At 42.8% G+C, this 27,441-nt stretch overlaps 1 protein-coding gene across 1 annotated transcript in view; it reads left to right on the top strand.

Moving 5' to 3' along the window:
* The window catches only part of LOC147722384 (maternal DNA replication licensing factor mcm6-like), a 564,785-nt gene that overhangs the window by 75,344 nt on the left and 462,000 nt on the right, over positions 1-27,441 (top strand). Inside the window, exons 2-4 of the mRNA XM_086964912.1 lie at positions 8,678-8,816; positions 9,974-10,120; positions 14,466-14,576. Coding sequence (XP_086821038.1) covers positions 8,719-8,816; positions 9,974-10,120; positions 14,466-14,576 — 356 coding nt within the window. The 5' untranslated portion in view covers positions 8,678-8,718. The remainder of the gene's footprint in view (positions 1-8,677; positions 8,817-9,973; positions 10,121-14,465; positions 14,577-27,441) is intronic.

Genomic DNA, 27,441 nt, shown 5'->3' with positions numbered 1-27,441 from the left:
CTGATATAAGAGACTAATTGCCCAGCGAAATCTCCCACCAATATTGAACTTAGCCAAGGCCTCCGATAGGTAGAGCCAATTCACCATGTCGAAGGCCTTGGTAGCGTCCAACGCAAGAACAGCTAAAGGAAGGGACTCCAGTGATGCTATATCCATGGCCCCTATTAACTCAAAAGTTAATTCATATAGCTGCCGGCCCTTCACAAACCCCTTCTGATCTGATTGTAAGATCTCAGGGGCTACTGGTGCCAACCTCTTAGCAAGGACTGTGGCAAAGATTTTATAATCCACATTCAGGATTGAAATGGGTCTATACAAACCACATGATGGTGGCTTCCCTGGTTTTAAAATCAGTGTTATAGAAGCACTGTCCCAGGATGCTGGGGGACACATGCCGTCCTGTAGTGTTTGGTTGAACAGCACGGTCAGGAATGAGACTAGTCCTTGCTCCAATACTCTATAGATTTCAGCAGGAAGGCCAACAGGCCCCGCCGCCTTCCCCTTTTTCTTAGCATTTTGAATAGTATTCCTAACTTCTTCCTCTGAGATTTCACTGTCCAAGATCTCTGTTTAGTAGATAGAGCCGGGAGAGTAACTTGGCTTAGCCAATCCTTAATATATTCCAGATCTGAGTTCTTATCCTCCTAATAGATGGATTGAAAAAACTCCCTAAAGGTCTGTCTAATATCACCATCTGAAGAGAGTGAAATGTTATTAATGGTGATTGAATCTGTTATTGCAGACCTGGTCCGTTTTGGCTTTCCATGCCAATAACTTGCCTGCACCCACCCCATATTGAAAGTGGGCAATCTTACTGGCCTCCCATCTTTCTTGGAGTCGCTTGTTTAAGACTGAACTTAATTGGCCCTTTAAAGAGAGTAGCTTACTGTGAAGTGAGGTCAGGATAGCATCCGGAGAAGCCAAATTGGCATCAATATCAAGCTGGGTCTTAGCTATTTCCGCCTCTACAGAAGCTACTGCCTCACTGTACTCCCTCCTTCTGTAGGACACCTTGCCTGTGATAAGGCCTCTTAAAAATGCTTTCAAAGAGTCCCATACTACTCTATTGTCCGCCGATCCCACATTTACCCGTAGAAAATTCTGAACTTCGGTTTTAAGAAACAGGGCATCATCGGGGTGAGAAAGCAATGAGCGATCAAATGACCAGCTCCTGGCTGGTGCTTTGAGAGGCATTACAAGCTCCATAGCTACAGCTGAATGGTCGGATAAGTGCAGAGGGAGGTATTTAATGCTTTTTACGGATTCTACTAGTCTCTGGCTGATTAATACAAAGTCAATACGTGACTGATGATGATATTTGTAGTTCCTAAAAGAGACACCCTGCTGCTTACCCGACCTTACCCTCCAGATGCCCACATACCCAAACTGTTTCATTGCATTGAGTAGGAAAGCCCTGGATTTTGAAGGGATCAAGGACCGGTTATGTATTTTGTCCAATACTGGGTCCAACACAATATTGAAATCCCCAGCAAATATGATTGGCTCAGGGAAGGACAGAAGGTGGGAGAAGATGGACTCCAGGACCGAGGAATCGTCCCGATTAGGGCCATAATAGCCTACCACTGTGACTTGAACACCCAAAATAAAAAGTGAAGCGATAACCCATCTGCCACCTGGGTCCACCTTATAAGAAGTAAACCGTTGCTTTTAACTGTCTCTTGAAGATCAGAGACACCCCCCTAGTATTCATAGATTGGGAAGTGGAGACTGCAAAGTTGATCCACTTATTTTTCTTTACCAGTTCATCCATTTCGGGCTGGGTCAAGTGAGTCTCCTGGAGGATAATAACTTGCGCATCCGTATCACGAAGATATTGCAGCAACTTTCCAGCCCTAGGTTTGGTGCGAAGGCCATTAACGTTCCAGGATAATACTTTAAAATTGCTCATACGATCCAATCCAGACCCTACCGACCCCAAATGGAGGCAAAATATACCAATATCCTGTCCTAACCATAACAAGGCATGGAAGTGGAAGAGAAACTCCAAGACCCGACAGAGCAAGCAAGAAAACAAAATCACACGTTTTTTTTGTTTTTTTTTGCAGAAAGCGATTATAGAGTAGCTACATTTTCCGATGGTACGTGCGGTAGTTGTATGCGGTTTTTAATCAGCTGCTTCAGGCTTCGGGTGGAGTAAAGCGGGAGCTTGATTCACGGAGCACCACAGCAGCTCAGCCACTGCCGCCATGTTCTCCTCCAAAAAACTGAGTAGTGTGATTAGTTTTAGCCTGATTTTTGTTTCCATTACACTTCAGAATTGATTGCAAAAAAGTGCTTCAATTAATGTTTTAAAACATTTGCACAAATATTTTACAGAGATCTAAATGTTAAAATAATGTACATCTTTGCACACCAAATGCAGCCTCATAGTGACAGATGACTACCATCCCTCTTGTGGCTTTCATGTGAGAACAGCTGTGGTCCCAGCATACCATGTTAGTGAATTGTAGTAACAGGATTTTTTCTGTGAGACATGAATGATTGCCTACGGGCTCATTCATGTAAAATGTTCTGCTGCTCACAACCTGGAATTTTGAATGCAGACATCCCATGTGTTGTATATCTGAGTAAGCATTGATAGTGTGCCATGCATGTGTGATGCAGACCTACGATTTCCATTTTGGAAGCCACCAGCCTGGGCCAGATGATAGGATGGAGGCGAGTTCTTTCCCCAAATAGAATACATGTATTGCTGCCATTTCCTAGAAGGAATAGGGGAACTCCAGATTCTTTGGGGAAAAAGGGGGGGCTTTCTTTATTACTGCCAGGGTCCCTCTTATTGAATAGTCTCTGAATGACTCTTCCTACAGCTGCACTTAGGAGATGGCAGGATGTTCAAGGAGAGGACTGCAGCAAAGGAGTCCTTTGAAGGGACACATATTGTCTGTCTTCCTCATCTCAGTGAGGAGGACCACACATTTGGTCATTGCAGCCTGTTCACATCCCTCTGTACTTATGTGGTAGGCCCTCCACCTGGAGATTGTCCTGCAGGTCAGAGCATCCTTGACTGAAAAGGCCAGGTCAGGTCCAAGGATGAGGAACTGACCCAAATTAGTTTAGAGGAACAGGCCTGGAATTCCCATCCTTGGTCTGCAAAACCAGTATAACGATTGGAGCCCAATACCCATCCCTGTATATTGTGGTTTCTTCTACCAAGGATTAGGTACACAGGGACTACTGCACAGCAAAGAGTTGGTGTTGCACTGACAGCCAACTTCTCAGAGGCAATGGAACATAACCTGGAGACCAGTCTGAAGGAGGAATTACTGGACTGTCCTAGCCTAGACATCCTGCCTGTGAGCAAGAAAAGGAAGTTTCCATCCTGCTGAAGGATCTGATAATGGAAGGGACTGATGTAATTGACCCAGCCTAGGGTCTGTCTAACAGACTTGCCCAGCAAGAGCGCTGAAGGAATTGTGGTACTGCCAGACCAGGCAATACAATATTCAGCACTTATCCCCATTACAGCTACCCATGCACTTAGAGCTGTGAGCTTGAGTGGTACTCCTGAGGTAAAAGCTGGGATAAGTACCTGCTTGGTCATACTTGTGCCCTCCTAGTAGACTACGTTACCATGGTACTGCCTAAGTGTGCCAGTAGGTCAGGACCACTCCAGAAGAGCAAGCTACTGGAGAGCTACCCCTGGGGTGCTTCGTGAAAAATCAAGGTGGTCTCCTTGAGGCACTGCATGCCGAAGATAGCGCCTGGTTTCCACCATGCCTAAGAATCCTCATCTGTGGGATTGTGGCCGTTGCTCTGAAGTGGCAAGTAATCACCATTGTCTTAGTTAAGCCTTGCTATGAATTAAGTATCCACTGGAGTGAGCCAAGCTCTTTAACCAGCCGCTTGGAAGATGGCTGCTGATAGAAGCCTCTACTGCTGTAATAAGTCGAAATTATGCCCTGCATGCTGGCTCAGCTCTCTGGAAGACTGGCATGTGCTGCTTGGAAGCTCTGTAACTGGTGAGATACCTCTGCCTCAGGAAGGGATGCATGTTGCCCAGCACTACTTTTACAATCTAGGTGAGACCGAGTGCCTCGAATAAACTGGGTGAGGGGATATTTATGCTCCTTACCTTGAGCTCTGAACCGAAGAAGGGCACCCACCAAAGGAGAGAGGGGAGCTACAAAGGGACAGCCAGAGGGGTAATTGGATGTATTGTCAGAGGCCCCTGAAAGCACAAAGAATTAACGTGTCAATCGGGTATTTGTGTATTACTGAATGCGTAGTGCAATTCTGTTTTATGCATAAGATAATAAAGTATTTGTCTTTTTTGACAAAGAAGCACTGGGCTGGACATTAATCTTAGTACAGTGCTGAGGGAATGGTATTGATTCCTGAGCCTGAGTACCCCTACACTAAATTCCTTGAGAAGCTTGTGAAAGCTCGTCTTTGCTGCCACAGTCAAGTTTGGAAAAGGTTGTACTTGACCTAGTTTGCTGACCAATAGTAAGACCGGCCCTGGTACAGCAGTGGCAAAAGGACAGGCCCACTGTTGTAGCCCTGTAGCCCCTGCATGCCCCATGGCCCCCTGAACGTGGTCTGGCACTAACCATGTAAATTGCTTTGTTGTCTCTCAAAGTCCATGAACAGGTTCATAAGCATGGTGGTTATATCAGTGAAGAAATATGCACCCCTCCTTTCCGCAAATATAAACATTTTGTGCAAAACTGCAGGAAGAATACCAGTGTTTGAGGTGCTAGATAAGATATGCTCTTAAATGTATACGTGTGCTATCCTTGTAGATTGCATTCAGAGTTGGGAAATATAAGGTCTTTCTAAAAGAAGATTGGCAATCCTGGGTATGTCCTCCAAACGCCCTCCCCCCCCCCCCCACCCCCCCCCCCCCACAAAAGAAGCATACATTGCCAACATGTTTTGGACACCTTACTCTCGGGCCGAAATGGCGTCATCTGGTGTATTGCTGAATCTTAAATCCCCATCGAAATGGTGGTAGTAGGGTGGGTGCAAACTATTCGAAATGCTGGCATCACAATGGTGAAATAGTTTTGGCATGAGTGTGGACTGTGGTTTAAATGAGAAGCGGTTCTGCTGGGCCTATGATGTTCATCATAGGCCCAGAAAGACCAGGATCCGGATAGGAACCCTAGGAATCCTTGGTTCAAAAGCATTATCTGGCCAATGAAGATATCTGTATATACCTGTACATAAATTGCACTGTATAATTTTGCCATTCACTGAGCACCTTTCACTGAAAGTCACTTTACATTTGACAGTCACCTAAAGCATTGAATGTTATCTAAGAATGATTATAATTCAGATATCAAATGTTTGAAAATCTTGTAATACAATTGATTTATTACTCAAATTGTTGAACTTGTATCAGAGAGTCTTTGTTCTCATTAATGAATGTTCTTAAAAGTAATTGGTCCGGCCCAACAGAACCGCTTCTCATTTAAACCACAAATACCCAGGTTCTGAGGGACACAGGGTTACCCCTTTTTAGGGCTCGGCCTTGTCACCACTTCGTCAGAAGTGGGGCGGAGCTCCGAGCCGTATTGTTAAAGGGGATCCTGAATCGTGCAGGAAAAATTCCTCAGTGCGCAAGATTTTTTAGTAGTTTGTTTTACCATCTGCATGGTAATTGGTCCTTGCGGTTCCGTCTTTCTAGTAGCCTGCACGCAATAGGCCATAGCCTGTACATTTTCTCCACTTCCTGCATTTTCCGTGCGGACACGAGCCTGAGAAGGTCATAAGTCTTCAATTACCAGCTGTCATGGCTGGCGGTAATTGAAGACAGATGCTGGACAAGCAAGGCAGATGGCGGGCCCGCGTGCTCACGTTAGCCCCACAGAGTAAACACCATTCCTCGCACGAGCAGCACTGCGCGTTCGCCTCTCTTGCTTTATATTTTTGCTGTGTGTGTGTGTGCGCATGCTGGTTTCCTTTCCAGGTATTCACACTGCCCTGAGGTGCATGTGTTGGCAGTTTGAACAATGCCCTTAGCACAATTTTAGCTTAATTTGCACAATACCCGAGAAGACATCACAATGTTACTAATTAAATACTGCTTATTTTCGGTTTATAAAAAATATATATATATATATAGCATATTGGCAGCATAAAATGATATCAACAGACAAAAATTATTAAAAATAGAATCACTTTCAACTAAATATCTTTCTGTATTGCTTCATTAAAGAGCAAAAAAAAACTTAATATAGTGATTTGTCAGGAACTGATAACTCATACGTGGTTCTCAATATTTATATCAGTCCCATATTTTGCAGGTTCTGTCTACCGTAGGCAGGCCAACAATAGAGTAGCTTGCTCAATGTCACAGGTTGTGGAGAGGTGGAGCAAAGTGAGGTAGCCACTGATTCTGTAGTGCACCTGCACCTGAAGCCTGCCTGAAATTGGCAAAACAACGTGACTTCTCCCACAAAACAGTGAAGCGTTGAAATGCGAGTTTCCCAATAATATTAGCCAAACTGGTAAGAGAGAAAACGGTTGATAACTAGTCGGACCCTTAGGATACAGGGAGGCCAATTTAACAGCGCTTTCACTACAGCTGCTTTTCAGGGATCCGCACCCAGCTCAGAATGAGCACTGATGAAACAGGAAGACCGAACCAGGAAGCATCAAACGAGCTATCTGTCAAATCAGCTTTGGAGGACAGAGGTCATTGGGTGAACCAAAGGCTTCAGTTGTAATGATGGTAGAACTAACACCCAAGGCAGAAACTGGATGGAATGGAAAGGTTCCTTTGATGTACATCAAAGGGAATTAATAATATCGTCTGTGGCTCTGCGACAGAGGCCGGACACTAATCTACCTCCACCCAAATGAGCTGGACCAGAATTAACTTGTGAAAATCAAAGCCTTCCTCCACAATGGGCCATCCCCAGAGACCAGGGCTGTACTGCACGGTGGAGCAGAGGGCAGAGCGATCAAGGCTGTACAGTCCAGTGGAGGGTAGGGACCTGCAGCAGCCGCAGGACTCAAGCCGATGCTGTGCAGAAAGACAATACGTACAGAGTCTGGGCTATGCAGTGTAAGGCAGGCAGGTGCATCCGAGCGGCACCGAGTACCAAGATGCTGGGTGCAGCGTCGAACATGCAGTGAATATGCAGTGGAAACAGTGTTGTGTGAAAAGGAGTGTCAATGGCAGTGAACGGTGCAGTGAATACTTTGGGGCAGATTTACAAGCCCCTTGCGCCACTTTTGCGTCACTTTTCCCATGTTAAAAGTGATGCAAAAGTGGCGCAAGAGGCTTGTAAATCTGACGCTTTGTGAGCAGTATGAGCGCAGTATGAACAAGGCACTCGGGAACGCTTGAAGGATTCAGTCAGCTCAGTGTGCTCCTGATGCGAGCACTGAAAGTGAAAGCAGCTTGAGGTCATTAGGAGCAGTGAATCAAGAGAGCAGCGTGTGCAGCGGCGAGTGCGTGCAGTGTGTGCCTGGCAGTGTGCGCCTCCTGAGTGGAGAGTGAATCCTCAATATACGAATTTCTGGCGATCTCTTGGTCAAATCCATTCCGAGCACACCCGAGAGTCTTTTCTTAGCTTAATACTGAAGTGCCGGACGTCAGCCAGGCCTCGAGCTGCACTCTCGCGCAGGCACGCAAGCACTGCAGCATCTCACACTGGGGAACAGGGGATCAGCTGCCACGGCTGAAGCAGGTGCAGTGGTACCGGTGCCCTAATAATTACGGTCATTTATTGCACTAAAAGCAGTAAAAGGGCCAATTGTCATGCTTGCCGCAGGGCCCACGGTATCTTTGCTACACTACCTTGAAGAGCTGCGAACAAAACATGAAGCAAGCACGTGCACTACAAGCAGTGGTAGGTGAGTGTGAGCAAGACACTGATAGTAGAGTAACCGCTGTCGGCAGTTAATGTGAGTGTAAGTGTAGTGTGAGCAGCAGAGTGTAAGCAGCGTAGTAGCTCCTTTGGGTGAAGTCTTTGAACTAAGCTACAGTGTCAGCTCAGGACTGAGCATAATCTCTCATGGCTGCGGAAGGGACGTCTCTCGTCTCTGTGAGTGCAGAGTGCAGAGTTCCAATACAAACCACATAATTCCATTGCACACCACAACACATGGATAAAAGACATTGCCATTTATAATGCCATTAGCTCTAACTCAAATAAATCCGAGACCTATTGCATTTCGAATGCTTGTTCTTAACTAGGAGTGTGGACTGTGCCACGATATTATCCAGAAGGTGAAGATGGCTATGTGATTGTGCTTTGGACCAGAAGTAGTCTAAATGTGAAGTCTTAAACCAACAAGCTCGTCTGTCCCTGTCAGCGTGTGCGGTTTAAACCCGAAGTTATCAAGGTCACAGGTCACAGGTCACTTTTGATATAGGGTGACACCCGAGTTAGTTCACAATAATATATTGTACCCCCAAAACAAAAACATAGACCATGGAAATCTTTTGAAGGATCTGTGGCTGCAAATCCCAACATTAAGAAAATCGTGAGTGTGCAGTGAACATAATCATTGCAAGCTCCATTTATCTTGTGATCGCAAGGTCAATTTTGTTTACATGAACACACCATAGTCTTCCAAGTTCATCATATTATCCTCATTGTCTGAGCCACCACTTATTCAGACTTTAGAGACTACGCACGTTTGTACATCCCAAATTGTGAAACAATGTAATTGCAATGTTCATTTTTCTTGCTTTTAGAACTTTTGAATCCGGCAATTTGTGGCACCTGAATCGGCAATATGGAACTGGGGAACCAGGCTTTGATGGAAACTGGACAGTCTGTAAAGGATGAGTTGTCAGAAAAATGCCAGAAACTATTCATAGAATTCTTGGAAGAGTAAGTAATTTATTTATTTATGATTAGCAAATAAGCAAATGACCCGGTTATTGCCCACAGACTTTAACAATTTCTCCGAGTAAAGCAAAATGTAAAAGGTTAAAGATTTTCTGAAGCTAGTATTTAGTTTCCTTCTATCCAGTTGCAGAGAAGCTTGCTCCGGTGAACTGGTGGGTGCATGCAGAATCCCCTGTGCTTTGCAATCTTACAATAGTCTATGCATATATGAAATCCTAGAACTACAAAGGCTTGAGCTCAGCTCTTAAACCATCATATTAGTCCCAACCCAACTATATTATGGATTCACATAGTTAACATATTGTAGGCCAGAAACTGTGGTGGGCTGCTCTGCAAAGACGACTGAAGTTAGCATCTAGCTTGTGTCCATTGTGGCTTTCCCTATTTATGAAGTGTCGGCCTATTCTTGCAGCACTTCTTTCAGGAATTGTTACTCGTTTTCATGCTCCAAGGAAAGTACAGATTTAAATTTCTGAGCAAGACTCATACACTTAGTATGCTTTCATGCCTTTTGCAGTAATACCACTTCATCATTACGTGGCGCTCTAAGACTTCCTAATTCCTTTTCAAGCTAAAAGGGCTGACACTTACTGCTTTGCTTTCTTTCAAAGAAAGACAGGATGCATGTACCATGGAAGTATATGGTGACTTATACAGACTGTTTGTGGTTTAAGACCAGCACATTTGTCTTGCCAGAAGTGTGGTGGGCTTTCCCTGCAGTGTAATGACTCCATTAACGGGTGCTGTACGGTATTACTGAGTTTACCTAGTTAGTGTTCTATTTTCTATATATTCGCCAAAATGTATTGGAAAAAAAGAATGGTAATTAAGTTTACCCTTCCGAGATCTATTGAACTGCATTTTAGAAATTAGAAATACTGTTTTAAAGGGCTTTTTTTTCATTACAAGTTTCCACCAACACTTTCATTGTCAGATTTTTGACATGCATTCCACCTACTTTCACTGACAAATATTAAATGAAGTGATTTGTATAAATATTTTGAATGACCCTTCTTCTGAGTGCAAAGGTTGTAAACTGATTGTGATATTCCACGGAATTTAAACCTGCACGATGGGAAAATGTAAAACATGTTGGCCAACTCAAAATAAACCAAACCTGTTTTCTTCTATTTCTATAGATTTAAAGGGAAAGATGGGGAAGTGCTGTATCTACAGCCCGCTGAAGAGCTCATTCGCCCAGAGCGAAACACTTTAATAGTGAATTTTACAGATGTTGAGTTTTATAATCAGCAGCTTGCTACAACCATTCAAGAAGAATATTACAGGTAACTTTACAAGGACTTCTGTCTTTACCTGGTGCACTGTGACCCACCTTGGCACTGTTGTGCAACACTTGATTTTGCATTAACAAATCTTTAATCACACTATGTAGAACCCTGATTCATCCCTTGTAGTGATTTGTGAAGTTTATAATATCAGTTACGAAGATTAAGACGTATTGCAGGCTTTCCATAATATTTACAGATTCCATAATATTTACAGATGCCGAACATAATTGGAAAATATAGAGCAGTATTTGCAATAGAATGTCATTCAGGAAATACATCATGAGTGGTGCCCATTGAGAAGTTTTGGGATAAATTCACAGGGTGAGCAGAGTAAAATCTTAATGTATCACTCCCCATTCCTGTAGTTTAGAAATAACCAAAGGTGTTTGAATCTCAGCATAGATTATAATGTCCTACCAATGTAATGCCTTCAATCCGCAATGTGATTATGTGGCATATCAATGCTGTAGGCCCATAATGTAGACATTTCCGAATTGGTCTACACATTTTGACTAAAACTTTAAAAGAAATAAGCCTATGGCACTCTTTTATTAGTTGTTTGCTGTTTTAACCACCGTGTACATCTACATATAGAGCAAAATGTATTTCCATTCACTAACAATCTGATAATTCTGAGAAATTTATGGTGGCAATGTCTCCTAGCTGAATGACTTTGCATTCCTTGAATAAGTTGTGTACCTTTTAATTTGCTTTGTAAACTGGAGCTGCAAATGTTTTTTTTTTTTAAATAGCGCATAACTACTTTTCGAAAGAAAGATCAGGGTGATATGTGCACTGCGACGCTTTTGGTGGGCCAAAGGTATTGAATTATTTTGCGGTGATAGCCCATCCTTATGGCCATTGGGGCTCCATACTCCTACTTTTATGAAATTAAAAAAAATAAAAATTGTAGCAATAGTGAATAATAAGTTTGTTTCACAATTGGTATTACAAAAAATGTAAACCCAATCCAGGGATAATCAGTATCCTTAGGATAGCAATGTCCGATTGCCGGCTACATCTGACATTGTCAGGGCCTGGAGAAGTCCCTTCCTGGGCCTCGGGTGCGAGACGCCTAGGTGCCCCTCCATTTGTGATGCTCTGCAGCTTAACTAATGGGCTTTAGGCTTAACCCCTGGAGTGCTCAGGGCTATCCGTTAATCAGGTGGTCACCTCACCCTCTTCCTTGTCGGGTGGTGTGGAGGGGGGGGGGTCAAAGGAGGTGAGTGAGGAGTCGGTGGAGAAAATGATGACGTCAGGGTAGGGTGTAAAAGGCACATACAATTAGAGAGAAAAAGAGAGGATTAACAGAAATGGAATGAAGTGAGTGGATAAGTAAATTAAGATTTTGTAGACCGAATGACATGGAAGAGGTGTAAGGTGCCTGCTCCCCTCCCATTGCTCTTCCCCCTGACCTGAGAAGGTTTGTCCCAGTGCTTTAAGTTTGGTGAGAATGATGTGAGGAGGACGGGTAAAAAAGCTTCCCTAAAAGTGGCGTTGCCAGAAAAGCATAATTAGAAATGCTTGCCGAGAGGTGTGGCTTACAAAATTAAGGTTTATTGGTACAAACATGTACAATAAAATCCTGTGCTACACACATGGTGCCACCTGACCAGTATATTGGTGCCTATCTGAGATTTCTGTCGTTGCATTAAGTTATATTACACAGTCATCTCTCTAATAACACATCAAACCTATTGGTTTGGGAATCCTGGCTAGCAGCATCGTATAAATGAGTAGTAACTATGTTTTTGCTGTGATTAATTTGATTTGACAGTGTTTCAATTCAGAAAACAGAGACTGATTTAAACATGACTAATGTCTTTGGAAGAGGTAGCGGTCATTTGAATGTCTGAACCAGTCGTTTGCCTCTTCACACCACATTCGTCTGCACTCTCAAACACTTACCTCTATTTACATATCTCAGGCTTCCTCTCCTTCCACTTTATCATTGAATTTTCACTCTGCCCTTCTGCATGTACATCTTTGCATCTCTTACCCTTCGCCATGCCCCTCATCTGAAAACACTATTTTTTTCCTTTAGTGATCTCAATATTTTGATTTGTCCCTTTACACACTTTTACATAAAATGCTAATTACAACTGTCACAAATGTGACCATCACTCTTTACGCTCTACAGGGAGGCCAATAATTGAATGAGCATCGAGGTTGAACATAGTTAAGACTCACTGAGAAAAATGTACATTTCCTTCAGCCTCTGCTTCAAAGCTCTTTAGTGCCCCATCATGAACACCCACCCAGAACTGGAAGTCATCCAACCACCGAAAAGTGATTAGCTTCACAGAATGCACTGTGCAAGAGTCATTTTTTAATTAAATGTATTTAATTAATTTTCCGTTTTCACCCCCTTATTATCAACACATTTCAATCATACACAGTAATACAGCACAGTGGAGTCGCAGTGCAACCTACTTACACCACTATACGAGAGATTTGTGTATAACAACTGCAATTAACCCTTCCCACCCTCCTACCTCAAATTCTTCTGGCACCATCCACTTAGATGCATGGGAAAAAAAGCAACACATCTCGATCTAGCAAATAATCTTTGGTGATGCAACATGAATTAAAACATGATCGAATTGCAGTCATGGTCAGTGCAAGTCAGTGTTAGGAAATTGATCAGTTTGTCTTGCCTATAAAGTGAAGGACCTGAAAGTAAAGCCCTGTACTCAGTGTTTAGGTCTAGATCAGATTGCACCTGCGCTGTCTCAGACATGTGTTTAATCTGTGGGTTACAGCCTGCTTACAGGCTTCCCATTTGCTTGCTTCATCGTCTATCTTATATTCTTTGTCACAATTTGTCCCAGGCATGCACAGCAATGCCTTTTCTTGGGTTTAGCCCTCCTCCTAGAGCATGGATGAAGTACTTGTAAACATCCACTGCTCCCATTCTTAGCGACCATTTTAGCGCTGTGCCTTAGCACCAGTTACTTTTTTGTGCAGTTTTATATAGTACCTACTTCAAAAACCAACTGTAAGAAAATCTGTTATGCTTAAAACATGTGAATCAATGGAGCCATATTTGACTGGCTCACTGTCCTCACACGAGAAATTCTTGCTAACTACGTTTAGGTTTAATCTGTATAATCATCTGTTGATTAGACCAAAAAGTGACATTTTTAATAAATTTGCAGCACCCTGTGGCTGCGACGGAAAGTCTCCACAGGATATGCTGCATTTTATATTTTTATGTAACATATAATGCCTACAAGTAAAAACTGTTAGACTTCTTGACCTTGAAACCCTCACTGTCTAAAAATATCCTGTACACTAATTTACCCACTTGTATGATTTATTGTCAATGTATAATGTATGCAAGTGCTCAGACCCCCAACATTGAGATGAGTAGTGCTATAACATTTTAAATAAATCGGTTAGTAAGTGCCAATTAAATTGCTATATGCAATTACTCCTACACACAGATGTCTGCCATTCTTACACTGCATGCACATCTCTTACATAGACGGTGTTGAACAAAGTCAAAAACCCTTCTTCCAAATGGAAGTTTCTCTTATCTACGTGTGAAGCGATAAGCTGTGTGCCTTTGTTTCCCTTCCATTGAAGTTTAGGTGTTTGAGTACAATCCTGACCGAGAGCTATTTGGAGCCTATCAAAAAGAGGCCTGATGGTTCTTGAAATTCGGCCTTTGTTTTTGGCCCGACTGAAAGGGAAAATAACTAAACCCCCTTTCCACCTGCACATTGCTGCTCTGAACAGAAAGAAGATAACGTGTGGGTGCTATTGAATTGTGTCTTTATGTTGGCAAATGACACTGGGACAAATGCAATATATTTCACTGTGGCCAGAAGGATCCGGAATGCAGCTTACTAATTAATAGTTGCTGTATCCAGAATCTGGTTTGTTTCCCTTCCTTCCAACACTTTTTTCATCCCTCTAAGCACAGAATCAGATTAGCAGCGATTTAAATGATAGCTGACCTTTAGGTGGCACACGAACTGAGGGATTTGTGTTGGTCTTCATTTGAACGGAATTTGTCGTCAGTGGCGCGCTAAATGCATGTTGCGCTTTCAATGAGACTGTACCAGTTGTGTGAAACAAAGTCTAGTAATACTGAATCTGTTAGGTTTCATTGTATGAAAACACATATGTGGCTGCCCTGAAAGCCGAACATGAGTCTAGACACACTGAAGCTGAGTTGGACTAAGATTTCTGGACAAAGATACATCAGCCAAACCTTTTAATCAGTCCAGTCATGCTTTTGAACATTGAAAGTTCAACATTTAGCTGCAGAGTACTTGACACTCTCAGTCTATTCAGACTCTGAAATGTAAAGTGGTTTTAAATTTTTTTCTTCCAGGGTTTACCCATATCTCTGCCGGGCTGTTCGTAATTTTGCACGAGGTTGTGGAAACGTTCCAGCTGCCAAAGAGTTTTATTTAGCTTTTTCAGATTTTCCTTCAAGGCAGAAGTAAGTTTTCTTATGTATTTTTTGTTAATTAAGGTTATTTTTAATGCATTCATAAATCTTGACAAATGTACATGGGCCACTATTTCCATTAATAAAATGCGACCTACACTGTTTAATGTCTTAAGCAACCTAGATGCATTGCTGCGACCATCTTTTAATGAGGTCGCGAGGCAAGGTTGAATCTCGGTATGACAGCAGTCAAGGAAATTACACAAGCAAATGTCGAATTGCTTGCTATTTTCTTTAAAATGTCATAGTTACTGCTTACCTATATACCGTGTTAAGTTAGCATGAGCTTATTAAATGTTTAAACGCCATTTTACCTTTTGCTGCTTCTGCACACAACACATAATTGTTGCTTTAGCTTTCAGCCTAGAAGAGCGTTTTGATTTATACAAGAATAATGTTATTGCTCTGATAACATTGCTTAGTAAAACGGTGTCTCTACAGTGAGTGCTGAAGCCTTGAAGGATAAGTAAACACGTTGTTATTGTAAAGTCTGATCTTCGCACTTTTCTAGACATAACATACATGCAGCTGCTGCCAAATCTGGCTTTAGGTGTGTTTTATATAGCTTTGCTAAGAACACACAAACACACTTGATGGTGCTTCGCATGCAGAGAGCTGCTGGAAGATGTGATCCTCTGCCACTGAGAGATTGAGGTATGGGATCGCCCTGTTAAAGCCCAAAGAGACCTTCTTAGATATAATATAATATGCTAGTTGGGGAGGGTGAGAATTAGGTGTTAACTCCTATTCATTTCAACATTTTAGCATGTTGTCAACCTTTGCCTTTTATGGACTAATAACTATGCTGATAACTTTGCTTCTTATTATATGTTTGCTTGTGTTAGCTAAGATACTGCGTTTGAGAACCCTGCATTAGTAAATAAATATTTCAAATATGCATGAGTCCTCATTTACTCCACTTTCTGGTTTGAAATTATTGTATAACGAAAGTGTCTGTGTTCCACGTGACCTGAGGTATTTAAAGATCATGTTCTGGTTTGTCTAAACATTGGGAGTTTATGACCAATGAGACACTGTAGCTAGCTCGGTAAGGGGATTTTGGGTACTCAGGTGAGTTTTGGACCATCCTAATTCACTGAGGTTCCAAATCTCTATGCACAGTTCTCTAGGAGAATGGAATCCCTGCTACATGGCGCCCAATCGTTGGTTGTCTTGTATCATGACACTTGAGTAGTATATCATTCATTCCTTAACCCCTTCACTGTCGTTTCCGGAAAACGGTGGTGTCAGAAAAACCTACCTGTTTGTGAAATAGGTCTTTTTCAAGCTTGAATCTTTCTGAAACGGTTTCCTTGAATTACTACCCAGTTGTGCTACAAAGTTTACTTTGTCCTTCTACGTTTCTGTGCCGTCATGGCTGCCGTGGACATTCCGCAGCATAGTTTCATTGCGGTGCGCAATCATTTGCTGAATTACAATGTCCCAGTAGATGGCATGGCCATGATAATGGTGGTGAGTGCGGAGACCGCTTACCCTTACGAAATCTTTTATTCGTGGGTGACATTTCCGGCTGTGGACGGCACTTCGGGTGTGTTCTACACTTACACTCCCTCTCCTGTACCGAATGAATATACGCCGTACAGGGCGCAGGAAGTACCTATTGATGTTTGGCAGCATAGAGTTTGGTTTGGTGACGCCCTCCCCCATTCTTTGACCGTTCCGAGGTTAGGTGCTTTGTCTATTCCAGGCGCTAATTGGCCTGTTTTGACTGGATTTACGCCTCATCCTCTGCACGGAGCATGTAACATAGCAGAGTTAAGATGACTACACATAGTCTCCATTAGCGTTATTCGAGCTTTTGTGCAGTACATCACCCGCAACCTTCCGGGTGGGACCCCGGGGGGTGCGGCGCTTTTGGCTGGACAGTATGGGCTGGACGGCTGGGCGGTTTGAAGCTCAGTCCCATAATGGTCAACGCTGTGATGGGCAAGCGTCCCCAGGATAAGGATGATTTTCCTTTCTGGCTTGCCGAGAAGTTTGACCAGCTGGAAGCAGTATTTCCTAATACGTCTCCTGGTGAAAAACACAGGATTATGACGATTAGCTTGCCCAAAGACTTGGCCCCTGAAATCGGTGACTCTGAATCCTGGGGTAAAATTTTTGCGGCGGTCTAAGCAAGGTGTTACGGCACTCCATCTATGGCTGTCCTGCCTACGCTCCTTAAGCGTGTTCAAGATGACCACGGACCTGAGGCTGCGGTTGAATTGGGTATGCGCCTGTGTGGCACCTTTGATGTGGTTTGCGATCTCATTCTTGCTAATGTCAAGGGGGATGCGGTGAACTTTCAGATTGCCAATGCTTTGGCGGCGCTTCCCGATGCCAAGAAACCCAGTCAGTTAGCGAGGATTATTGTGGTGGCTTATAAAACCGTGGGTCGCAATAGTAGGGGACTAAAACTTTTTTCTACTAAAGAGAAAGTGCAACCCCAAGGGCAGAAGTCTGAAACGGACATTTAGCCCAAGTCCAAAAAACAAAATTGGCCTAAAAAACAGGAAAAGCAACAAAAACAGGAGTCTCGTCCTGCGTCTCCATTGCCTGCGCCTACAGAACGTGTTTCTGACTTGCGCGACGATTAAATCACCTGATCGATTTCAGGTTTCTGATAAAAGCTCTCCTCGTTCCATTCAGGACTCATCAGCCTCAATGTCCGGTAGAGGAGGCGGCGGAAGGGGTCGGGGTGGCCAGCAAGGACATGATCAGCCCCGCCCGAAAGAAGGTGCAGGAAAGCAGGACGGCTCTACGCCGAAAAGACCGCAGTTTCAAAAGAAGAGTCGCCGCCTTAACAGCGAAATATGCCACAGATAGTGAGAACGCAGCTTTGGAATCTGACATGGGCTCTGACCTTGCTGGACAGCGCGGAGGAGATTACCATAGTGCGTGAGGCCCTGCGTCCACTACTGAAGATGACAGCGACTGAACGTTATGTTGCGATCGAAACAGCTGATACTAGAGTTGCTCCCCCTGACTGACTTTACGAAATAGTCCTGCTTATTGAAGGTGACATACAACGTACCATAAAAGGGGTATTTTGGGAAAATCTTTAGTCTACATATGACATTCTGCTTTTGGAGGCTGACTGGTCCTCACCTTTTGTTCTCGCAGCTCCGCGAGGGGAAAAGGTGGTCCTCCCCAGTTCCACGCACACAGTCTCGAAGGAGCATGCGCTGAATTTTGCAGAAGGGCTAAGGCACTAGCGCCGGCTCTGTACCGTACACATTGTGGTTTGGATAAATTTTCCCCGAGCCACGAGATTCCATTACGGTCACAGCCACAGCCTCAACCGCAATATCCCATTCGACGTGAAGCAAAAGCTTCCGTCGAGACAATCCTTGAACAATTGGAATATCAAGGTGTAAATGAAACATGTCACTTATGAATAACCCTCTTTTTATTGTGACCAAGCCAGATGGTTCATATTGGATTACCAGCATTTAAACTCGCAGTACCTGTGCAGTACAGAATACTCACGCTCTGCTTTGGTGGATAGTCTTGTGCGTAAGGGTTTTAAGACCACGCTTGACATTTCCAACGGTTTTTATGCCCATCGTTTGGATGGTCTATGTTCCCAATGGACCTCCTTTACTTGCGGCGGTATGAAAAAACAGTTTCGACGTTTGCCTATGGGCTAAAGGAATAGTCCTGGGGTTTTTACTGCCCGCATAGTCTCTTTTGGAGAGAGTAGACCCGGATGCATGCTCGTATGTGGATGACATTTATCTCACAGACAAACTTTAGGAGCATCTGTGTCGCGTTGAACGCTTGATTTGTAGCTTTGCAGACATGGGTTACAAATTCAATTTTGCTAAATCGCACATTGCAGAATATACAGTGTTGTTCTTGGGCTACGAGCTCAATGATGAAGGTAGAGGTTTGGCTCCTCACTTCCTGGAGAAATGCGCACAACTGCGTGCTCCGACAACTCTGAAAAAATTAGTCTTTACTGGGTTTTCTAAATTTCGGGAGGACTTACATTCCTGAATATGCCCAGCGTATCAAGCCTTTGTATGTGTTGATACAACCAACTTTTTCGAAAATCATGCTGGCTGCCTGAGCATTCGGCTATTCTGCAATCTTTGCAGGCTGATCTGACTCATGACAACCACACCAACCTGGTGATAAGAATCATCCCTGGGACGGTGGGTTTCACGTACCTTACTTTTAATGGAGACACAGTACCTATTGCTTACAAGTCACACTTGTACACTTGGGCTGAAATGTGATTTTCCACTGTGGAGAAAGTTTTGACAGCTGTACAGATGGCGATTCTTAAGGAACGTGCTCTGTCACAGGGAAAAAGCATGTTGTTTGTTACCCCGTGTCCTGTCTTGGAGGCAGTTACGAAAGCCAGTGTACCAAATTCGAAAGCTTTGCACCCTCTGTGGATACAATGGGCTGCTTCCTTGACGTCCTCGGATGTCACGTTTATTTTTGATGCCTCATTACGGTCGCAGGAGTATTTACAGTATGAATTTGTTCATCCAGCTCCTTTAGCTTTGCGGCCTTTGGAGGATTTCCATTGCATCATTTACACTGATGGTTCGGCGCAGGTTGAGGATGGCTCTAAACATGCCTGTTTCCGCATGCACCATTATGGTCGGTGCCATGGTGAACGATGAGTTCAAGTCCAGAGTCGTGCATACGCAGCCTCTAGGGGACTGCACTGCACAATTGGCAGAACTTCGGGCTCTTTTGCTTGCATTGGAGTACGCGGATCCTAGTGTGACGACTTGAATTGTGAGTGATCCCTATTACTGTGTCCATTCTTACAATGAAAACTTGTTCTTTTGGATTCAGAATGACTTTCGCGATTCCAAGGGTAGCACAATAAAACATAAAATGATCTGGGTTAGAGTGGCTGAGCTTAAAGAGCGGTTGCCACTTGTGTTTGTAATTCATACTTTTGGCCACCAGCGTGTTGGAGTTCACGCTGTGGGTAACTCACTTGCTGATGAAGCGGCAAAATCGGCGGTATCTACATATTTAGTTGCAGCAGTTACACGGTCCAAAAGTAAGATAGATGATGACATCTTGGCGGCGGTGGCTGCCACTGAGAAGGGAGGTAAATGTCCTACGGGTTTCCCTTTGAAGTACACATACCACTTAAGTCCCGATAAGGTTCCTTATGTGAAACTTCCTGGAGTCGGAGATCGGTTGATTCCCAACTCTGACCGCAGGAATACATTGCTTACAGCGGCACATGAAGGTGTAGCGTCTGCGAGCGTCTCGGCCACTGTGTCAGTTACAACAAGGTTTCTGGTGGCGGGGACTGTACAAACAGATGCGTGATTATGTCCTTCAATGTGACATTTGCCAGCAGATTAAGCCTTCCACTGCAGCGCGTCTGCCACAGACACAGTTGTACATATCTAATAAACCACTAGGATGCGTTTATTTAGTTCACTGCGGTCCTTTTTCTTCTGATACTGCGTATAAGTACATCTTAGTAGCACTTGATTCATGCACACGCTTTGTGTGGGTCTGGCCCCATCGCAGCGCTGATCCACAGACTGTCATAAGAGATTTGCGTGTCTTTGTAGGGATTTTTGCCTGTGGTACCTTCCATTCGGATCAGGGTCCGGCTTTCGCCTTTAAGGCGTACAAGGATGCCATGAATTCAATGAGGGTCCAAGTCAAGTTTTCGTCTCCATACCGACCTGAGGGTAATAGTGTAGTGGAACAAATGAACCGTGACTTAAAGCAATAATTGACAGCTCGAGTTATAGGCACTGGCAGAAACTGGCTGGCCCATCTCAATGGCATGCAGCATGCTCTTGATAATCTCCCTAGAAGGTCTCTGGGTGGGCGGACCACATACGAGATGCTCTTTGGTACCAAGATGTATGTCCCAGACCTTGTCGGTCTAGACTGCGTGGCCCAAGCCACAGCCTTTGACGCAGGTGAACATTGCAATGTTTTACAGGATCTACAAAAGATGAGACAGTCTTGCAAAGGAACATTTGCCCTCCACATCAGATGATGCATTGCAGATCCCGGTAGTTGGCTGTCTACCCAAAGTTGGAGAACTGGTTCGAGAAAAGATCGATAACAAGAAAGAATTTGGTCCTTCCTATCGAGCTCCGGTTCCAGTGCTTGGAGTGAAGGGCACAAGAACAGTCATTTTACCACCACTTCCAAGTCGTAAGGAAAACAGGTTTATCTCAATTGACATTGTCAAGATACACAGAGTGGCCGATTCTTCTTAGCATGACACCGGCGGGTCTCCTGTCCTTCGATTGTGAGACATTCTGTTTTTGGCCACTGCTTCTAATCCTGAGCCCGAGGTGGCCATCGAGATGCCCACAATTTCCAGTCCTTTATTAATTACTTTGCCTGGTACTAACTTTGATGAACTTGATTACACATACCCAACTGACTTATCTATGCCTGATTTGCAAACACGTTTGGCTACAGAATCCAGGTTTTCTTTTGACACTGTTTCGCATAACTCAAAGAAGCTCTCACGTTTTGCAATTTATGACCGTTTATTTAAAAAACACTTTTTGGTTCCCCCTTGGACATATATTTGGCTGGTTCTTTTTTCAATTTACCTTTTTATGTCAATTGGTTTTGTGTTTTATTTTTTCCGAATTGTCAATGGACACTATGTCGAGGAGCGAACATGCATTCGGCATATAAATGGAACTTTGGCCCCCCTTTCCTCATCGCATTCCGCACATAGACTGAAGAGAGACTTAACTTTTGTTAACATTACTGCTTGGCCTGTCCTTGATGGGATTGTGTGGGATGCGGTTAAATTTCAAATCCATGGCCCAACTGAAGTTGTTAATGTCCCTAATGTGCTCAGAGTGAACATGGGGGATGTGGTGAAACAAAACATAAGTTCTGATGATTGGGATATTCAGGCCGTAGAAGCGTTGTTTTCTGATTTGAAATATTATGCTGCTTTTGATGCTGAAGAGTTGTACTTAGAATCAGCTAATTATGGTGATTTATTTTGCTTCCAACATTTTGGTAATCATTATTTGCATAAAACAAGTTCCAGTCGAGGTTCTGTTAATTATACACAGTGGGAACATTGCCCGGCTCCTTTACAAGGCAGTTCGGGTACTTTTTTGAAAAAGTACACTTATTTTACTGACTTTAATCTGTCCAATCCCGAGTCCTTTTATTTTAAAATGACTCGGAAGTCCATGTCCAAGGTTAGACTTACCAATACTAAATTGTTGTATTCAAAGTCCTTTCTAGCCAAGTTGGTTGTAGAAGGCTACGAGTTATGGAAGGAAACCATTGACCTTAAAACAGTTTGGGGTTCTAAAAGTTGGCAGGTACAAGGCACTGAGGCTTTGCACCGTGCATGTCTCATCCCAAATTATGTTTTTAAATTCTACCATTTTTCAAACCACATGCTTTGGATTGGCTACTTCGAAAAGGTTAAATTCTCCTGCCCTACCTGATTTGGAAGAATTTTCTGGTCGGAGCAATACTACTGATGTTTCAATTCGAGAATTATATACTTTTTTCCAAAATTCGTCATTTAATATATCCAGTTTGAACCCTAAGGGCTGGCTAGTGTGGCACAGAAGTACAGATTCCTGCCAACGTCATTTTCTAGGTTTAGCTGATGGCTTTACTCAGGTTAGGCCAGATCCTAGTTTTGAAACTGACCATTCTGTCAGAATTGGCTCAAACATTCTACTTTAGCATCGGTTAAACTGCATCTATCCAGGCTGACAGGTGATGTAGATTTGAATGATTTCATAAAAGGCCCGGCTAGTGGTAGATCAAAAAGATGGATCTGTGCAATTTATAACGAAATCTGGAAAACTTCACAGATTGAGGCGGCAAAACGCCTTAGGGCCATCGATCAGGCTAATTTGGAAAAAGTGCTTGCAGTTGTAGATAATAGCATTAACATGCTTTCTTCCCGCATTTACACGTTAGATAATATTGTGTCTTCTGTTGTTGATATTGTGCAAGATGAATTATCTGTGTTATACCATGGTCAAAATCAATTGCGTTCCATTATGCAATTTGCGTGGACCCTGCAGACACTTAAGTCTGGAAAAGTGCCTTGGAATCACATGAACGTGTCCTCCCTCTTTGCCCCTTTTAATTTGACTGAAAAGCAACGTTTACTTTCAATGAGGGATGCATCTTTTTCTATGTTGCACATTGAGAGGCTGGAGTCCTTACAGTTTTCTCTGGCAGAAGTCACTAGTGCAACGTGGCTTATCCATGGGTTAATCACACTACCATTTGCTCTATTTAAATTTACAAACTGTATGCGATATATCGCGATGGGCCGATACGAACCACTTGGTAGTGCATTTCTGCACGAGGCCTGGTCTCTTCCCTTTACATACAGATGTCTAAAAGATGGGAAGGAGGTTTATCTTGAAGGTGAGGAGTGCAACGAAACACCAGATCACTCATTAATGTGTAGACATATCCAATTACATGGTTCTTGCAACCAGGAACGTCCTAATTTGGCCTGTGTTTTGAAAGGTACACCGGTTCCCGCAATCGTTCCAACTTTCACATTACTGGCAAACGGTAGTTATTTACTTTTAAATAATGAAGATTGTTGTGGGTTAATCCGAGGCATTGCTTATGTGGTGACTGTATCTGAATGTGTGGTGTGTTGCAAAAACGTTCTGTATCCTCCTCCACATGGGAATTCAGATGTTTCCATCTGGCCGCGAAATCCAACCTTGATGGCAGAGTTCAATGGAAAGAGTAGAATAAGAGCCCTTTTGTCTCAAAAAGAAATGGCCCAGAGTTCGGCTCGTGAAACATTTGTCCTTCACGTCGCCAACACCCGTACAGAAGTGCAGGTGCTATTAAATACTGACTTGCCATTGCACTTCAGCGAGCTGATTCATTCAATCTTTAACGCATCCTCCACTTCTGGCCTCGCACACTTTTTTAAAATAGTTAGCAGTGGTCTTGTGACTTCCTTTGAAAAGATATTTGGAGTCATTCCTGCTTTTTCCATTCAATATTTTCAAGCTTATTTGGTGGATTTCCTGTTTTGCTGGCGCTGGCAGCAGGCGTTCTGGTTATATTTTGTTTTATTAAAAATGGATGCCCGTCCTGTTACACGCTGCACAGCCCCACCTGGCACTCTTCCACAACAGGATGCTTGAATACTATGGCACGCTGCCGCTTGAGACCTTAAGCACGGCATATGGATTATCGTTTCGATTTTCCTATTTCACATGTGTCCAGCCTGTGTTTCATTGCCTGAGCTGCGATTTCGACTGGGCCCTTGTTTTGTGTCTGCAAGACTGTGTCTCCTGACGTCTATTTTAATCATCTGATGAGTCCCATAGTTACTCACTAGCTGGTTTGTTTTGGCCGGAGGATTATGGCCATGGCAGCGATGCATAGACTAATGGGTCATTGGAACATACTCGCAGCGGCGCAAGATTTCTTGGCACACAGCTTTATTGAGAACCCACCGAATTATCCTCTGATGATGCTAGAGCCTCCGGTACTTGAGGAGCATGTATGTTCTTTCCCACTATTAAATTGCATGGCTGAACTGTTTTTGGATGATGACAGTGACTTCATGCTCGAGGCTGTTGCTGCATATTTTGCATATTCAGTCCTGTCCTGAAGGCTTTCCACACTTTTTGATGATAACCCGTTCTTAATTGCAATAATTTTTTGAAAATTATGCGTGACTTTTCCGTTACCCAGACCTATTGGCTTGAGCAAACATGAAAATTGAATTGGCAAGTCGGATTTTTATAAATTGACATACAAATGTGTTTTTTCGATCAATCTTTGTGATTTGACCTGGCTCATTGTTCTTGAACTCTGTTTTCTTGATGTGCCTTGTTTTATCTTATCTTATTTTATCTTATCCGTGCTCGGATCATGGGGGGGATGTCATATAGTTACTGCTTACCTATATACCGTGTTAAGTTAGCATGAGCTTATTAAATGTTTAAACGCCGTTTTACCTTTTGCTGCTTCTGCACACGACACATAATTGTTGCTTTAGCTTTCAGCCTAGAAGAGCGTTGTGATTTATACGAGAATAATGTTATTGCTCTGATAACATTGCTTAGTAAAATGGTGTCTGTACAGTGAGTGCTGAAGCCTTGAAGGATAAGTAAACACGGTGTTATTGTAAAGTCTGATCTTCGCACTTACCTAGACATAACCTACATGCAGCTGCTGCCAAATCTGGCTTTAGGCGTGTGTTATATAGCTTTGCGAAGAACACACAAACACACTTGATGGTGCTTCGCATGCAGAGAGCTGGTGGAAGATGATGTGATCCTCTGCCACTGAGAGATTGAGGTATGTGGTCGCCCTGCTAAAGCCCAAAGAGACCTTCTTAGATATAATATAATATGCTAGTTAGGGAGGGTGAGAATTAGGTGTTAACTCCTATTCATTTCAACATTTTAGCATGTTGTCACCTTTTGCCTTTTATGGACTAATAACTATGCTGATAACTTTGCTTCTTATAATATGTTTGCTTGTGTTAGCTAAGATACTGCGTTTGAGAACCCTGCATTAGTAAATAAATATTTCAAATATGCACGAGTCCTCATTTACTCCACGTTCTGGTATGAAATGATTGTATAAAGAGTGTCTATGTGTTCCACGTGACCTGAGGTATTCAAAGATCATGTCCTAGTTTGTCTAAACATTGGGAGTTTGTTATGACCAATGAGACACTGTAGCTAGCTCGGTAAGGGGATTTTGGGTACGGAGGTGAGTTTTGGACCATCCTAATTCACCGAGGTTCCAAATCTCTATGCACAGTTCTGTAGGAGAATGGAATCCCTGCTACAAAAAGAGGGGGAGCCTTATTTGGTTCTCGCATAACTTTCCGTTAATTCTGACACCATTGATTAACTAGTTAAAAAAAAAAAAACAAGCATTAGTAATTGCATCAGGTTTTGCAATGTGATTAATCATAGACTTTTTATGGTTGTAAGTTGTATCTTGTTGAGTAGTTGTACAATATAAGCTACAGAAAGCCTGTTGGTATTCTGACTTGTTTGTGTACGAAAAAGCGATATATTGTGCCGTTACTATTGGTATTATAAAGTGGGGAGATTAGGTAAATGATGCATAAAGTAGGGTAACTGTACCTGGTAAGTGGCTTGAAAGTGGTGCAGCCATGGGGAGAATAGGTAAAGGCTGTTTAAAAAACAATACAGGCAAAGCGTAAATGCTACTCTTGCAAATACAAGAAAACAAGATTACATAAACTAGATGAAAAGGTGTGTGGTTACTGTTCATTGTTAAGATAAACAATCAGGGTGTGCCCAGATGTGAGCCCCTTGTTGACTTTGCCACTGGATTCAAGCTAGCCTGACTGATGAGGGGTTTTACTCTGAAGACAGACCCAAGATGCTTGTTTCTGGTCCAGGGAAGACCTGGCTTGGCAGCTCAGGCTGGACTGTTCATATGAGGAACAGGGGCAAGACTGCTTTGAATATGGCTGGGTCTGATCTGGGGTGGCAAAGTGAGCTAAAGAACAATGATGGAGTAAACTCAGACCTGCGACTGGGGTGAGTGTCTGAAAAGTTGAAGTGCTCTATCATTTCCATGTGTTTGCTTGATGCAGCCATGGGGAGAATAGGTAAATGGGGTTTGAAAAAACCATACAAGTACCGCTAAAGGGCTGTTTTTGCAAATCCAAAAATAACAAGATTACAAAACTAGATGAAAAAGTGTTATTGTCTATTAAGATAAACTAATGAAAGTTGACTTTAAGTTTTTCAAACTAGCATTTGAGCAGTTGTGCAATATCAGTGAAAGAAACACACAAAGTGAGATTTTACTGAGGCTTTTTTTCATTACAGATCTCTTACGAAGTTTTTTATTTTGCACTGCACATTTTTGTAAAACGTGACCATAAACTTAAACATGGAGTATATAGTAAAAATTTACACATGCATTGTCCTTGGCATGGTTACTTGAGGTTTACAATTTTTCTTTCAACAGTACACTGTATTCTATATACTTTGAAGTTTGTATGTTGTAACAAATACTGCCTTTTTTAAAGGCATTTGTTGTAATAAGTCCTGTTGCCACTGCACCTGCTGCTCCATTTTAAATGATGACCCTTGTGCCTGCTAGATAACTGCACTTTGCATGTTTTAAGAATGGTGTTAATTATACTATATAAGAATGAAAATACAGGAGACTGTTTAAATTTCTTTGGAGAACTCAAACCCTTTTGAGCAAATAATAAGCTAAAAACTTGCTTTAAATGTATGCTAATACATGTGAATGATTTTGCATCCACAGAAGGCTGAATGGCATAATTCTCATTTAGGATAATTCCTGCTTGCAGAGCATCGCTCAATTACCACATTGCTTATTCATATGAGCAACATAAAATACAGAAAATGACATAACATGCTTTTGGTGCTAGAACAATAGTATCTGCACAGTAAAGGCTAGTCTGATAAAAAACTAAGACTTACCACCTATCTGCTTACTAAGCTAAATGCTTAGTGTTAAAAAAAAGTAGAGAACTCGCACCGAAAAAGACAAAAAAATTTCAATTTAACAGTATTCTCAAATAAGATACCTTCTGAAGGACAGCAGCGCATATCCCATACGATCACCAAACATGCTTGCTCACAAAGACCAGCTTTGATGCAGTGCAACAACAGAGCCCAGCAGCTGGAATCTTCTAATTCACTGCTCTTGAAACTATACAGTCTCCCTTCCTAGCAGGTGGAAGAAATGGGCTGCATTCACAAAACTCGAGGGATACATTTAGAAAAGACACATGATCATGTTTACAATCCAAGGCACTGCGGCTTTTGTCCTGTGCTCGAATGTCATACAGAAACTGTCCCAATGGATAAATGAGGTTAAAGCATCCCTGCAGATC

The sequence above is a fragment of the Lissotriton vulgaris genome, chromosome 4_1 (genome assembly GCF_964263255.1).
Source record: "Lissotriton vulgaris chromosome 4_1, aLisVul1.2, whole genome shotgun sequence".
Classification (NCBI taxonomy): Eukaryota; Metazoa; Chordata; class Amphibia; order Caudata; family Salamandridae; genus Lissotriton; species Lissotriton vulgaris.
Note: the sequence above shows the minus strand (reverse complement) of the source record. Positions and strands in the feature narration are given on the sequence as shown.